Source organism: Nicotiana tomentosiformis, chromosome 1 (genome assembly GCF_000390325.3).
Source record: "Nicotiana tomentosiformis chromosome 1, ASM39032v3, whole genome shotgun sequence".
Lineage (NCBI taxonomy): Eukaryota > Viridiplantae > Streptophyta > Magnoliopsida > Solanales > Solanaceae > Nicotiana > Nicotiana tomentosiformis.
Window position 1 is genome coordinate 115672134 of NC_090812.1, and position 14904 is coordinate 115687037.

General features: G+C 35.3%; 1 protein-coding gene across 5 annotated transcripts; it reads left to right on the forward strand.

The window, feature by feature from the left end:
• Positions 1-3836: 3836 nt before the first annotated feature.
• Positions 3837-14493, forward strand: LOC104119539 (phosphatidylinositol/phosphatidylcholine transfer protein SFH9). 5 transcript variants are annotated; one of them, XM_070190180.1, is made up of 16 exons: positions 3837-3946; positions 4549-4631; positions 4725-5025; positions 6943-7042; positions 9237-9503; positions 9589-9666; positions 9749-9850; positions 9932-9981; positions 10081-10180; positions 10280-10372; positions 10460-10552; positions 12415-12502; positions 13373-13752; positions 13857-13931; positions 14015-14153; positions 14285-14493. In XM_070190180.1, the coding sequence occupies exons 2-15, from the start codon at positions 4625-4627 to the stop codon at positions 14063-14065; spliced, it is 1785 nt and encodes a 594-aa protein (XP_070046281.1). In that variant the 5' UTR covers positions 3837-3946; positions 4549-4624; the 3' UTR covers positions 14066-14153; positions 14285-14493. The 5 variants fall into 5 exon arrangements, with proteins under 5 accessions (XP_070046281.1, XP_033508706.1, XP_033508685.1 ...); XM_033652815.2 differs by lacking the exon at positions 3837-3946 and adding an exon at positions 4062-4355 and having other exon boundaries at positions 14015-14195; XM_033652794.2 differs by lacking the exon at positions 3837-3946 and adding an exon at positions 4062-4355.
• Positions 14494-14904: the final 411 nt, after the last annotated feature.

A 14904-nucleotide genomic window follows, 5' to 3' on the forward strand; every position in this document is an offset into this window, starting at 1 on the left:
TCAAAGCAATGGATGAAAAAAAGTTAGTGAAAGCAAAAGTATCCACTCCAAAATTAGGGGATTCACTATATTTAATAAAGGGAAATAAACAAACTGAATTACCCATCCACGTAGGAACTGAATTTGCAAAATCTTGAAACTTTTTGCTCTTTTTGAAAGTTTCCTTCTTTCTTCGTATATTTTTCCGGGAAAACATGCATGGGTATTTAATTGAACAGAAAAATTAATTCCCATTTAGCAATCACTATCTCAACTTTGACCTTATATATTCATATAAAGAAAAAGGAAATCGCTATCTCAACTTGCATTCCGATTTTTGGAGCTTACTATGGAAGAACCCAGATGGTGCTCCTTGTACTGCAATAATAAATACCTAATAAATAAATAAATAAATAGGCATACGAATAAAAATATGCAGTCTTAGTAACGTTCCCGTATTGGTTTATGCATCTACAGTTTCATATGGCGTGGTGGATGTTTTACCTTACATATATAAAACATGAAAAGAAAATAAATTAATTAACAGAATGTTCGGTTGACTATATTCAGTGGCAGAAGAAGAGGAAGAAAATATGGAATGCCCGACAATATTGCCTCTAAAATGTTTTTTATTTTAATATTTTTTTAATTGTTGCACCGTTATTTTGTCGCATGTATTAGAAATTTGACTTTAGGATCAAAGTGACTCCAACATATTTGAAGGATCTTTGAAATGTGATTGGCATTTTTCCGGTCAAAGAATAAAAGAAAATTTTGATTGCCTATCGGCTCTTCAATTATTTTACACGCTTTGCTGATGATTGATGAATGCTCATAATTCAAAGATTAATTCGGTACCCATAAGCTAATGATGCTAATTAATGCCACCTTGACCGAAATTATATGTCTCAACTCTTCTATTTTAAATCTCAACATTTTTCCTTTCATTATGGATGAAATACTACATTTTGTTGATTGCAAATACATGCAGGAAAACAAAATAATAATACAACTATTGATTAAAGGTTTTTGAGCGGCTGAACCTTGAAGAAGGTCGAGGAGAGAGGGGACCAAATCCAAGATATTCGAGTACCCATTTCGTATTGCACGAGTCAAGAAAAAGCAACTATAATTACAATCGTCATAATTATGTGATCACATTCCATTTTTTTCTCAAATAAAATACATTCATTGAAGAAAAATATTATTGGGAAAAAATATATTTATGCTATCATGATCCAATTGATATAGAGTGAGCTTGGTGGTTAAATGTTATGAAAAGGACATCAAATTTTGAACTATAAGGATACTTCATCTTTAGTAGGAATAAATGGATCAAAAATATTTTCATTGTCTAATTAACCACATCATCAACTCAAATGATTTGTATATAAGTTTGTCACGGATCAAAAAGTTTGCTATTTAAGTAGAATAAAATTGAGGAAGATAACTTATCATCCATTAAATTTGAAGTTTGAACCGTCCTAAGCTAGCGCACTTTGAGAAATTTCTTGATTACCAAAATAAATAAATAAATCTTCTTATATGAAAAGACTAATGTTGTTGAATAATACAAATATTGGGTTTTTAAAAGTTAATTACATTATGAAAGAGCATTAAATAAGTTTTCTTAAAAGGAGGATCCTAATGACGTTTTTATTTCTTTTCTTTTTGCCTTATAGCTACTTGAGAGTTGAGTCAGTATTCCATTATTTCCGTCTGCACAGTGTGCGTTCAACTCTATATCTAAAGGGATTAATATAAATTATCAAACATGACCTAATAAGAAATAAAGAGCCAATTGCCTTTCATTTACAGATAGAAATTGAACAACAAAGAATCCAACGCACATACCATAATTAGAGCGACACCTACCCCATGTGCAGAAAAGTATTATCCGTCATTTTTTATTTTAAAGACATGATTATCTGGTTTCTAGAAAAGCAAAAGGCTTTAATGAGATAGTAACAAATACCGTACTCCTAATTTTCAATCATTTGTTTAATTTAATTTAATAAATGTTAAGGTAACAGGCCTTATAATACAATAGTGTTCGCTTGCGCCACAAAGTTTGTTACATCAATGATTTCACTAGCTAAACTAACAATTTAGACTACGACAAATGGTCAAATATACCTCTTCTATTTTCGAAAATGGTTTAAGAATACCCCTCGTTATACTATTGAGTTATTTATATCTCTGTAGTCATACTTTGGGTTCAAATATACCCTTCATTTAAACGGGAGGACACGTGTCATCGTCCTGTTGGTCAATTCTAAATATCTCCTAATTAATTAAAAAAACTAATTATTCAAATTCCAACGTTAGGCTCCTAGAATAGGTTGTTCACCGTTCAGTTGGCACATCTTGGTGTGCATGGGGTGGGGAGGGTGATTGAACCCCACATCAATATATACTTTCGTGCGTAAAATGAAAAGTTTAAAATTAAATTATTTTTAATTATAGATAAATTTTTTTAAATTATATATAGACCAAAAAAGAAAGAATATCATAAATCAATCTTCTTTGAAATAAGTAAACAAAAAAAGAATATCACTTAAAATAAAATAAAAATATCATTCAGTTAAAAACAAACTCGAAAAAAGATTATCACATAAATAAGACCGACAAAATAATAATCAGACCAAACTTATATCCACAACTAACAAATGCAAGTGGAATTTACAAAAACAAGCATAATTTAGGTATTAGACTGGCCCCTACACCATATGCGTGAATCTAACAGTGGATACTTTATTTCTGGACCAATTGAAAAAAGAAAAAGAAAAGTTCATTGGCATAAACGGAACAAACACTCTCAAATGCGCAAAAAGTCAGTCCTGGTCCTTTTGTTGCCAACGATGTATACCTAAAGCCGTACTACTACCTTAGGCGCTAAGATTTTGTTTCTTCACAAAATTCAAATAATTATAAAAAAACTCTGTATTCCATTTTTATGACATTATAGTATTTGGAAGTCAAATACTTTTGTATCAAAATACCTTTTTCTATTTAATTTCTAAGTATATACATTTTAATAAATCGAGACAACAAGTCGAAATGTTTGATCCTCGTACTTTGAATATCTTTATTCTTTTTGATATGGTGAGAGTAATTTATATTACTTAGTTTATATTTAAAAAATAATTTCAATAATCACGCTATTATGGAATCATTGCTCAAATTCAACTGTCTTGAAAAATAATAATACCTATAATATGGGTAACATATTACGTTGTTTTATGAAAAATGCTTTCTAACACCATTCCAAAAGTTTAGTCGTTTTAACAAATAAAATTTATTTTAAATATTTGACGTTCTAGAAAAATAAAAAGTCATTTACTTTTGTTTGTATCCGTACTTATTATTTCAATCAGTGTTGTGTTAATTAAATGAGATAAATGATAGTTGAGACGACTAATTCATAATTAAGGTTATTAATGATTTTCTTAAAGTGTATGCAAATTTTTTAATGATAATATCAATTGAGTTTAACTTATATATAATTTTTTTATAGTATCAACTTATCTGGTCATACGCAGAAATTTACTTGTGCCTTCCATAAAAAATAGATTAATATTGTAAATATGGCAGGTAGACAATAGATAAATATGACGTGATAGCTTATTTTTTCTTATTCTATTTGGCATAATATTGGGATTGTAATCTTGTAAATAAGTTAAGTTATGTGCTTATAATAGGTTAAGAGACACGACAACATTCAAATTATTTATAGATATTAGTTAATCTCATATGAATTAGAGGGAATGATAAATAAGATAAACCTAGAAAAACAAAGAGGCCTAATCTGAAGCGCACTAATAAAAAGCAGCATCCCGTTCCGTTATCGACTAACGGCAACGTTAATTGTTGGCCCTGGAAAGTCACAACATCTGCCAACAAAGCCGGCGCGAAAAGGCAAATTGTGGCGGAACACACAGCTCCCCCCACCACCGACGCGGCCGTTGTACGCTACTTCTTATGCGTTATGCCCCCCTCCTTTTCCATTTTAATGACAATACCAAGGCCCTCGTTACCTGCAACTATACTCCACTTAACAACACAATTACTTCTCCATTCTTATTATTCTCTCTACTAGAGAGAGAAATTAAAAATTCAAGTGAGAGAAAGAGTCCCCCACTCCTCGTAAAAGGAAAGTAACGTAATCGACGCTTTCACGAGATTCGTACTTTCCCACAACACTGTGAGAGAAATATATATAGACAGAGAGTAACTAGAAACCAAAGTTAGCTTTAGCTTACGCCGTTTCTAGAATATATATACACGTACACTGTATAGAAGATCCTAGAGAGAGGAGAGAGAGGGAGAATTGATCATCTACATTCCGTGTCTATGTGGCATTCATTCTCTGTAAGGTATACACATGAAAGAGCTGATATTCGTTTGTTAATCATGTGAAAAACGTTCCAATGGTTAAGTTTTATTCGTTTGCGTTATTGATCTTCTTCTTTTCATTGCTTCTATGCTCGGCACTGATCTGTCTGAAGATCTGGAATTTATGCGTTAACGTTACTTTTTCGGTACCGATTCTATTTTTGATTTGTGCAGATTCACGATATAATTCAGAATTGAAGAACTGGATTTTTTTGTCAAAATCACGGTATAATCGGATTTGATAAGCATAATGCCAGGTATTTTCGTGTCAAATTTGCAATAATTTGGATCAATTTGGATTCAGCTGCACATATTTCTAATTTTACTCCTTTGATTTTTATGATTTTTAGAAATTGTTGGAGTACATGATCACGAACGAACGAAGAGATATTATTTTGAGCCATCTGAGGACGAGAAGAGAAGAACTCGGATCAGATCTTTGAAGAAAAGGGCAATGAATGCTTCCACAAAGCTAACGCATTCCCTCAAAAGACGTACTAGTAAACGAGTCGCTCATTGCCGATTTGCTTCCATTTCCACTGAAGATTTTCGAGACGAGAAGGAAGAGGAGGCTGTGAATTCATTTCGCCAGGCCTTGTTGGAAAAGGATCTCCTTCCCACTCGTCATGATGATTATCATACTATGTTGAGGTAACTTGCACTTCAGCTGAAAACCTAACCCTAAGCTTTCAAACAAAAGAGTAAGTAAATATCAATATGAAAATTTTCTTTTGGAGGGGCCATCAGTAAGCATAGTCTCTAAACGTATCGCAATGCCTTTCTTAAAGCTCTGCCAATGAATCCAATTGGGCCAATAGTCGCTAGTGTTACTTTACTGTACCCTTGTAATTCGAATTGTTGATGATATGAATCTACAGTATATATGTTTGAGGGGGTCGTAAATAATATTGCCAACAAAGATTTGAGATGCGGTTGCACGGGGGAGCTTGGGAGGATGCAATGGCACATTTCTTCCTTCTTTAACAAAATTCACGTTCTTTAAGCTTCCAATGCTCTGGGTGAATTGGATGATCTTGGGGATTAATCTTTTTCTGCAACTTGGTCTGAGCTTAATCTTCGGTGAATATAGAGTTTTTAGGAAAATAAAGACCTTATTAAGTTTTGCTTGATCCTAACATGAAGGGTCATCCATTTCTCTTGAGAAAGTAAGACAATCAAAAAGGTTAAATAACAAGTGTTTAGTGCTTTTTCTCTTGTTCTTTTGACTAAAAAGGAATTTGAAGGAGAAGAACTATCATATCTGCTTCCATTGAGGTAATGAAACCATGAGGGAAGAACACTTTTTGGAGTTTGCTAGCACTCTTGTCCTGGATTGAGACACATTGTATAGGGGCTTTTGTTATTTTTGTATTTCTGCTTCCTGTAAGTAGCTCCTTGTAATCTTGCATCTTCTTGATGCCTTCTCTTTTAATGCAACAAATTACTTCATCAAAAAAATAAAACAAAAAAGAAACCAAACCAAGAGGGGAGAGTACCAAAGTCTTCTATTTTATAGAAGCATGATCTCTCTTCCGAGAATATAGTACAGATGGTGGAAGGGTCTTGAATTTGGATATAGAAACCTTTTAATGAGTATTACCTCCATTTATAAGATCGTTTCCTGAAATAAGCATATTACTTCGGGGCATCACACCTAGGGTCTGCGGTGCATGTTTAAAACTATATAAGGAACATATATGCTTGACCCGAGCTGTTTTTCTTGTCTAGATAGTATATCTCCTTTTCTATCCATACAAGAACTCATCTGTTGATTACCAAAATCTAGTAGGGTATATATTAATATAAATCATCTACCTGCAAGAGTTTCGCATAATCTTCCTGACTATAATCCATGTAGCTTGCGAATAATTTGCAGAGCTAGCCTTTTTGAGGAATCGAGGTAGACTTCTTCGACATTTTTAGAATATAAAGACTTTGTTTAGAGGTCTCCTTTTGAAATACAAGCATAAAGCAATAATATGGAAAACTATAGCTAATTTATTTTCAAAGTTATTGCATTTATCTCAACAAAGAGTAAAGAGTTTGGTAAGCTTGATAACTAAGCTTAGTTTTCCATGTTTACAGCTTTTAATCTTGGTGAAATCCTACCATTACCAATAAGAGGTTTCTTTGTTGTGAGTGTTGCTTTTGAGACCATAGTTTTTGGTACAGACCTATTCTTTGTGTTACATTATGATACTTGAACCCTGAAGCTTATACAGTAGCCGAATAGGAAAGTGTTCAATTTCTTCTCATGGCAGCATATTTTCTTTGATGGCAGACAAGATAAAGAACATAGTGCTCCAAATTTTCTTTCGTTAGAAGTACCTCTTCGTAATTCTTTCTGCTCTTGTTCGTCAAATCTTATTTCTTTGACAATTATTCTTTGCACGTAGATGTTGCTTAATTTCTTCTCTTCTCTTTCTCCATAACAGTTTGGAAATATAGATGCTTTTTAAATAAGAGGATCGTTGTTGTTTTTTCATACATGGTAAGGCCATGTGATTCAAGTTCCCTAGTCGCATTGCTTCTTTTTTCATATTGAAAGCATATTTGGATCAATTGCAGGTTCTTAAAGGCAAGGAAATTTGACCTTGATAAGGCCATGCTAATGTGGTCTGAAATGCTCAACTGGAGGAAAGAACAAGGAGTAGACACTATTATACAGGTAGAGTTCTGTTGCATGCAATTTACGTGCATATTGCTGTATTTTGCTTTAGCTAGAAAACAATAAGTTTTTTGTTGCTCATAAGCTGTACAGAGTTCTAGATCTGATGAGAATTGAGGCAATTGATGATGGTTTGAACTATTATTACCAAAACTCCCTACTAAAGCATTCTCTGGACATTGTTTCTAGTGTAGTATTTTAAAATGATTAAAGTAACTGTTTGGCATCTTTATAACATTAGCAATTTCTCTAAGGGGCCAATATGCTAAAGTGCTCCAATTTGTATTGCTGTTTTGTATGTAACGGTTGAAAACTGTCAAATCTCTATGCAGCATAGAATTTTTATTTGATGACCCTTTTCATTTCTTGTTTTTAATGTATTAGTCCTTCCCCACTTTTCCCCCACAGAGTCTGAAGAAATTGTCTGGAGCTGTGGCATTGTTATGATTTGATTTCAACAATTGATGTTAAACTGGAATTTTTGTTTTTGATAAAGTAATCCAAGTTTATAAGGAAAAGGAAAAAATTGCCCGTATACAAGAAGTATACCAAAAACTAGAAAAAAATATGATTTTCTACGAACAATACCCAACCTTTTATGCTTATTGGGACCTCATGGGTGCAACAACAACAACAACAACAAACCCAGTAGTTTTTCACAAGTGGGGTTTGGGGAGGGTAAGATGTACGCAGCCTTACCACTACCCCTGAAAGGGCAGCGAGGCTGTTTCCGATATACCCTCGGCTAGAGAACGATCGAAAAGAAAGGTAATTGCAACAAGTAGGAGCTCATGGGTGCAACAAAAAGAAATAAGGGATAAGATGTTATTCCTCAACCGTACAAAATCCTTCTCTATTCCCTAAAAAACTCTCTGATTTCTGTCTCTCGTAATCTATGTAAGTGTAAGTGGAGCAACATTCCATGCCCTCCGGTGTCTTCTTTTTGGTCTTCTAGAGGTCCAACTGAACATAACTTCTTTGGTTGAGTCTGACATCACCTATTGAAGACCAAACCATCCTAGTACTTCCCACAACAACCGAAACGCTCTGACAGTGCAAGAAGGTGATCCACGTCGTCTCCTGAACATTTACCCATAAACCACTAACTGACACATGGAATCTTCCTCCTTCTCTAATTCTCAGCCGTTAAGATCACCCTCTCCCCTCGGGCAGCTAGCCAAGCGACAAAACACACCTTTATAGGAACTTTCGGGTTCCATACAAAACAAGAACAACAACAAAAAACCTAATGGAATCCCACAAGTGGGTCTGGGGAGGGTAGTGTGTACGCAGACCTTACCCACAAGAGAGGCTGCTTCCGGTAGACCCCGACTCAACATAGTCGTAGCAAGAAAGCAAAGGAAATAAAGTTATGAAAAGGACATGGAAAAAGTAGTAACAACAAGAATAGTAACGAAAGCACATCAACGGGTTCCATACAAAGAGATTTGAAAAAACTTGACTCTTCCCTACCCAAGAACTTTTCATAATAAGACATAATAGAATAACACCATTACCCCCCTTCCCCCCCTCAAATCCCAATGAACTTCTCAATCTTGTAGTCTCTGTATCCCTTGGACTTGGATACCCTAAAATTTTGAACATATTAGGAAATGTGTTGTTTCCGCAGGACTTGTGCCTCCAAAAAACTTCTCCTGCTTTCATCACCCACCCTGAATGATATCATTCCTATTAAACTCTTCTCACCCGTTCAAGATATTCCTCCATAGCCCGCATCCATAAGGGAGTGACTTTTTTTGTTCTCCATCCCCCTCCAACAACCCATTAAACCGGAATTTGTTTTCTTGACCCTTAAGGCCTCATAGCCAAGTGCTATTCATTTATGTTTCTATTGATATGAAATACTATCATCATTCAGGCTAATATTTGTAAAGTTTGTTGAAAGACAATTGGGGTTGTTCCTCTTCTACCATTCTATTTTTTAATATTTCTTGAATGAATTACAACAATCTTTTGTTTAGAATCCTAAAGACTGAAGTCTCAAGCAGTATCAGATATGAACATCTATGCACTCTCTATCTCTCTTTTTCTCTCTGCTTCTTCGTCTAGTGTTCCCTGCTGTCCTAAATCTTGAATACATACATAACAAAACAGCTTTTGACAATTTAAATTTTGGCACATCTTCTTGTCTTTTAGGTGTATAAATTCTGATGTAAACTCTGGAAATGTTTAGGATTTTGAGTATGAGGAATATGAGGAAGTTCAGCGTCATTACCCTCATGGTTACCATGGTGTAGACAAAGGGGGACGGCCTGTCTATATTGAAAGACTTGGCAAGATTGAACCTACTAAACTTATGAATGTTACCACAATAGAAAGGTTCTTGAAGTATCACATCCAAGGGTTTGAAAGGACTTTTGCTGAAAAATTTCCAGCATGTTCGATTGCAGCTAGGAGGCATATAGATTCATCTACTACAATTTTGGATGTACAAGGACTGGTCGGTATTGATTTACTTGATATTCAACCTAAGCTTCATTAGTTTCCATATTTGATATACAACATCCTTTTTTGTGATCATGTAGAATTGGAGGAGTTTTGGGAAGCTTGCCCATGATTTGGTCATGCGCATGCAGAAAATAGATGGCGACAACTACCCAGAGGTGCCTCAGTTTCAGTTCTGAATAGTAAATCATAATTCCTTTTAATCATTTGATCCTTTGTTAACAATTTTTTCTTCTGCAGACATTGCACCAGATGTTCATTGTCAATGCTGGAAATGGATTCAGATTTCTTTGGAATACTGCTAAAGGATTTCTTGATCCAAGGACAACAGCGAAGATACATGTAAAAGAATTTCCACTATCTGCATGGTTGTCCTTGAGGGTAATGTGAAACTTATAATGATCGCCTCTGTTTAATTAACAGGTATTGGGAAACAAATTCCAGAGCAACTTAGCAGAAGTCATAGACCCCAGGTATACCAATGGCTGCTAAAATGTCATTTTCTATATTGCAAAAGTATGATTATTGAATAAACAGTGTCATTCCTTCATTATGTACATTGGTTTTAACAGCCAATTGCCAGATTTTCTTGGAGGAACCTGCTCATGCCCAAATCCAGGTGGGTGTCTTAGGTCTAACAAAGGACCCTGGAATGATCCAGAACTGATGAAGGTGTGGTCTTTGTCTGTAGAAATCATATTCATCACATGTTTTTGTGTAATAATCCGTCGTCAGATATTTCTCACTTTTTCATGCCAAAAACCCTTGCAGCTGGTCCTTGCATTACACGGTGAAGCGCTTTATCCCAGGAGAATAACTAGCTTCTCTGATAGTGATATCGAAATCAAACCTGTTTCTCCTCAGGTATTATAGTGGCTTAGCTGCACTGCTCTCTGCCTTTCCAGTTATCTTAGAGATGCATCGTGTTTGAGACCAGTATTCTCTGCTCAGTTATTAGGCAACGAGATTGGGTCTGCAGAAACTGAAATGGAAGTGGGGGTCTCTGCTTACAGTATCATCCAATCAAAACCACTTTCTGACAAAGTGAGTAACAAGATTCTGTTTGCCCCTTACCAGTTCTTGATCCATGTTTATGCTAAGTTGAGAACATCTATGTTTGAATTTTCTCTATTTCCTAAGCCGTTTCGTCATCATTTGTGATATATGTTGGACATTTGACCAGCAAGTTAGCTAGGGTGTTCTATTAGCTTTCGTGTATTATAGAAGGGAAGGCGGTGAGAAAACCGAGCAATCGCTCTTTAGGACAGTTTCCCAGTAATGAAAGATATAACAGATGCATCATACATGTGAATTTGCAGATATGATTTTGCTTGTGCCATAGCAGGAGTATACCCCTTTGAATTTACTTCCTCTAGCCCCAATAAAAATAAACTAGTTCTTTTTTGGTTCATCCTAAATTTTACCTTTTATATGTCGAAGTGTGCGACCATCTCATCTAAAAGTTTAAGATGTTAGAGAGAGCACTTTAAATTACTTAAATATCTTATGTTTCAACACGCCCCCTCATGTGTGGGCCTTATTCTTTTTCCTGACCAAACACGTGGAATTCTTTTTCTTTTTGGGTGTTGAGACTCGAACCCAGGACCTCCCTGGATACCATTTCAAGTGTGTGACCATCTCATCTAAAAGTTTAAGCTTTTAGAGACAACACACTTTTAATTACTTAAATATCTTACTATGTTTCAACACCCTAAAACTCAAATTTCTCCCTCCAAAAATTCAATTCAATATGAAATAATAGTATAACTTGATTTGTGCGTCTTACCAAATAACCATACCTTTTTATCTTTTTTTATAACCAAAAAATCTGATGTTTCCAATTTTGAAATTCGCTCGGCCCATCCTACCCTTCTCACTTAAATACCACACTTGGTATCCCGGCAAGAATCAAACTGGTGATATGCGCCTATTGCATATCCCATGTATTCTACTTTTGTCATTAAACCAAAGCCCTGAGGGCCTAAGTTGCTCGGACTCTTCACTTTCAGTGCCGCATCGACACGACGTGGGTGTGGGTATGGGTGTGGGATCCGTGTCGGATCTGGTCAATTGATTTTGGGTACTTTGACCAAAATCAACGGAGAAATTTGGGACAGATACAATGAATTTTGAAAACAAATCAAAAGCTAGGGTGATATGGAAGAAAATGGAATACCTTGTATATATAAATTTATATGCCAGTCCTTTTCCTTTTTATCTCCTAAAATTCTACTCCTGTTCAATATTTTCTCCTTCTCGGAATACCTTGTAAGTTTTTCACATAATGTCTCATAATATAGACATATTTTTATAACTCTATTTTTAAATAATTGAATTATTTTTAGCGGAATCCCCGCACCCGTATCCGTACATGAATCTGTACCCCCGAATCTTTAAATTTAGATCATGAAGGATCTGACCTCTAGATCCGCACCCGTATCGGACACCCGCACCTGAGTCCGAGAAATTTAGCTTAGGGCTATACCTTTTCATATTATAAACTATTATTTTAACATTTTTCTACCAAATTAAATATAATAATCTATTCAAACATTTTACTATAACTTCTACTTACCAAAAAAGAAAATAACATTGTACTTTTTTTGAGATGGAAAGTGAAAGTAGTCACCCTTTAATGGGATAGAGAGAGTAATGGTGTTTCGTCTTTATTATTATGCTATATGCAGACGTTATTTGATGCAATTATAGCCCTATATGCTGAGGATGCTTATAACCAGATTTGCAGAATCTGGTTCTCTATTGGTTGGTTGTCAATTGCGATCTACAACATAATACAGAAACATGTTTAAATTTTTTCCACCTCAAACTAGTGACTTTCATACGCCCAGTGTTCTATGTTTCTCCATTATAGTTATATATTCATGTCTCCTGCTTGATTTCTTTAGGGACCAACCAGGAGATCTGTTTCATTCGGCAATTTAATTCAAGAAGATCATGGGCCGATGCCTACAGCTGAGGATTTAAGTTCTCCAAGTAAGAGCTTTGATTTCTATGGTCAATCAGTGAGTTTCATTTTGCATTAGCCAGCTGGTCTTTCCTTTACCAGAGTACATTTTGCTGTTAATGTGTGGTAGCCGTCATGTCTCAAATTTACTTAGGACATGTTGCCTTGTTTCTTTAATATAAGCATGGTTCTAGGCCATGTGACAGCTCAGTGTTGGTCATCATAGTTGGCTGAGCTCCCGTAGCACAATATGATTGGTTGTTGAAACAAGTAATCCTAACACTTCTGTTAGGTTAGATTAAGTTTTGTATATGTTGCTAGTAGAGAGAATTATCCGAAGGCTTTTAATCATTTTAAGAGGAAGAAATGCACTTGGATCTTATTAGAGGTTGCTTTATTGAAATCTTATTTAATGCTAGGAAATTATTGACGCCTTTTCTTTTTTGCCACTTCACTATGCAATTCCTTTTAGAAGAAAATAATGCTTCTTCTGCAGTTGGATGCGATGATGGAGTTGTTTTATCTGATGCGTTGTAGAATAGACATAATTTCCAGTGTGCGACTTTGGCACAAAACCTGAATGTTATCATCTCCTCTAGGGTTATTAAAAATTTGAGTCAGTGGTTTAGGAGTTGTTGCACTTATAGTACATTAAATGTTTATGCAGTTCTAAATAGCTTTCTAAAAGATGCTTTCAGTTTTTTTTTTTTTTTTTGGGGCAAAATCTTCCTGTCTCATGCATCATTTCGCCTTTCCTTTCAAGAGGAAATTAAGCTTTTTTATACTGATTTGTTTGTTCACCTTTTTTTATGTGAGAATTTGTACAGGATTTTGCTTTGTTTTGAAAAGAAGCTTCACTGTGGTCTCATACATCTAATTGTTTTTTCTCTCTGCAACAGATAGGGCTACTGTAGCACTACAACGAAGGTCGCCTGAGAAATCTATCGTTGGCTTGATGATTGATATGATGGTCAAATCACTTGCATGGATATATTTCTTGTTTCGTGGGGTGGGTAGGTTATTTGTGAAGAACAATGATGCAAACAGATTTGGAAACGGGCAGAGATCAGTGAGTGCAAGTTCTGCCGAGCAAATTGTTTCTTCCCCGAAAAAGGAAGATCTCCTCCATCCATGCTGTCAGAGGTTGCAACATTTAGAGGAGGTGGTGGCTGATTTGTTGAAGAAACCTACAAAAATTCCTCCTGAAAAAGACCTTATGCTGCTTGATTCAATGGACCGAATAAAGTTCATAGAGTACGACTTGCAAAGGACGAAGAAGGTACTGGCCCATGAACTGTTTTGAGATATTATTCATTTTGTCCAGTCGTTGCTTTATTTATTTATTTATCATTGACAAGTGGAACTAAACCTTCATGGTCTTAGGCACTTCTTGCAACAGCATCACAACAAGTAGAGCTTGCTGAATCATTGGAATCTTTGAAGGAGAACAAGTTTAAAGTAAGTTTTGTCCCATGAACCTTACTGTAACCTCTGCTCAGCCAGGTTACAAAATTTAGATTACTAAGAACTATTTCAAACAGGCGACAAACTCATGTTGGCTGAGAGGCAAGCCTTCTCAATACAGAACTTGATTTGGGTGGAAGCAGCAGTGATGCGGTTGAGACTAGTCAACAATTTGGATTGGACCCCCATATATACTTGAGATACGGAGCTTTGCAGGTAAAAAGACCATGCCGGAAATAAATTTGGCAGCATCAGTGGGTAACTTCCATCTGTTTCCACAATTAATGTCCCAATTTACCTTCCATCTCCCTCCCTCTTAAGTGTCATCTCTTTGCTATTTCTTTCAGGCTATTGAGTTGGTGGTCAAGTTAGCTTGCTAGAGTGTTGCACTCTGCCTCATTTTTCTTTAGAGGCGGGAGTGTGATGTTATAGTTGGATTACACATTCATATTTGTACATAATTGATGCGTGAGCAACTAGTTCTGAACATCACTCACATATTTGCTGTACAGAACAAGGACGGATTTAATGCATAGCTAACAGATTCGTTGTCTAAGATTCTCAGAGACTTTACTTGAGCGAATTGTTGAACGATATTTTTAAAGTAATAATTGGATATTTATGTGTGCTCTTCTTGAATGAGTCAGATTCTACTTTAGTTACTTTGACATGCTCTCCAAGTGACAAGTGGTACAAAGTGGCAGATTCGCTAATTTCAGTTTTGAAGTGACAGAAGTATAGAAAGAACGTACGTGGATTTGGATGGAGTCCGAACAACCCAATTTTCAAAGATGATAACCTCAGTACTACAGTTAATATTATATTCATTTTTAACGAGGTCACTAGCAATCGGTTCGAATTGAAGTTCAATCGAATTGAATTGTAGAATCAAGCAAATACATATATGAATAGATTAATGAAATTAAGCAAATAAAAGATCAGAAGAATCTTATTGATTATCATTGTG

Excerpts from the sequence above, each read along its gene's own strand:
- LOC104119539 (XM_070190180.1), top strand. Across the intron at positions 5,026-6,942 it reads GATTATCATACTATGTTGAG|GTTCTTAAAGGCAAGGAAAT; the intron begins GTAACTTGCACT and ends GATCAATTGCAG. Across the intron at positions 9,982-10,080 it reads GCAGAAGTCATAGACCCCAG|CCAATTGCCAGATTTTCTTG; the intron begins GTATACCAATGG and ends TGGTTTTAACAG.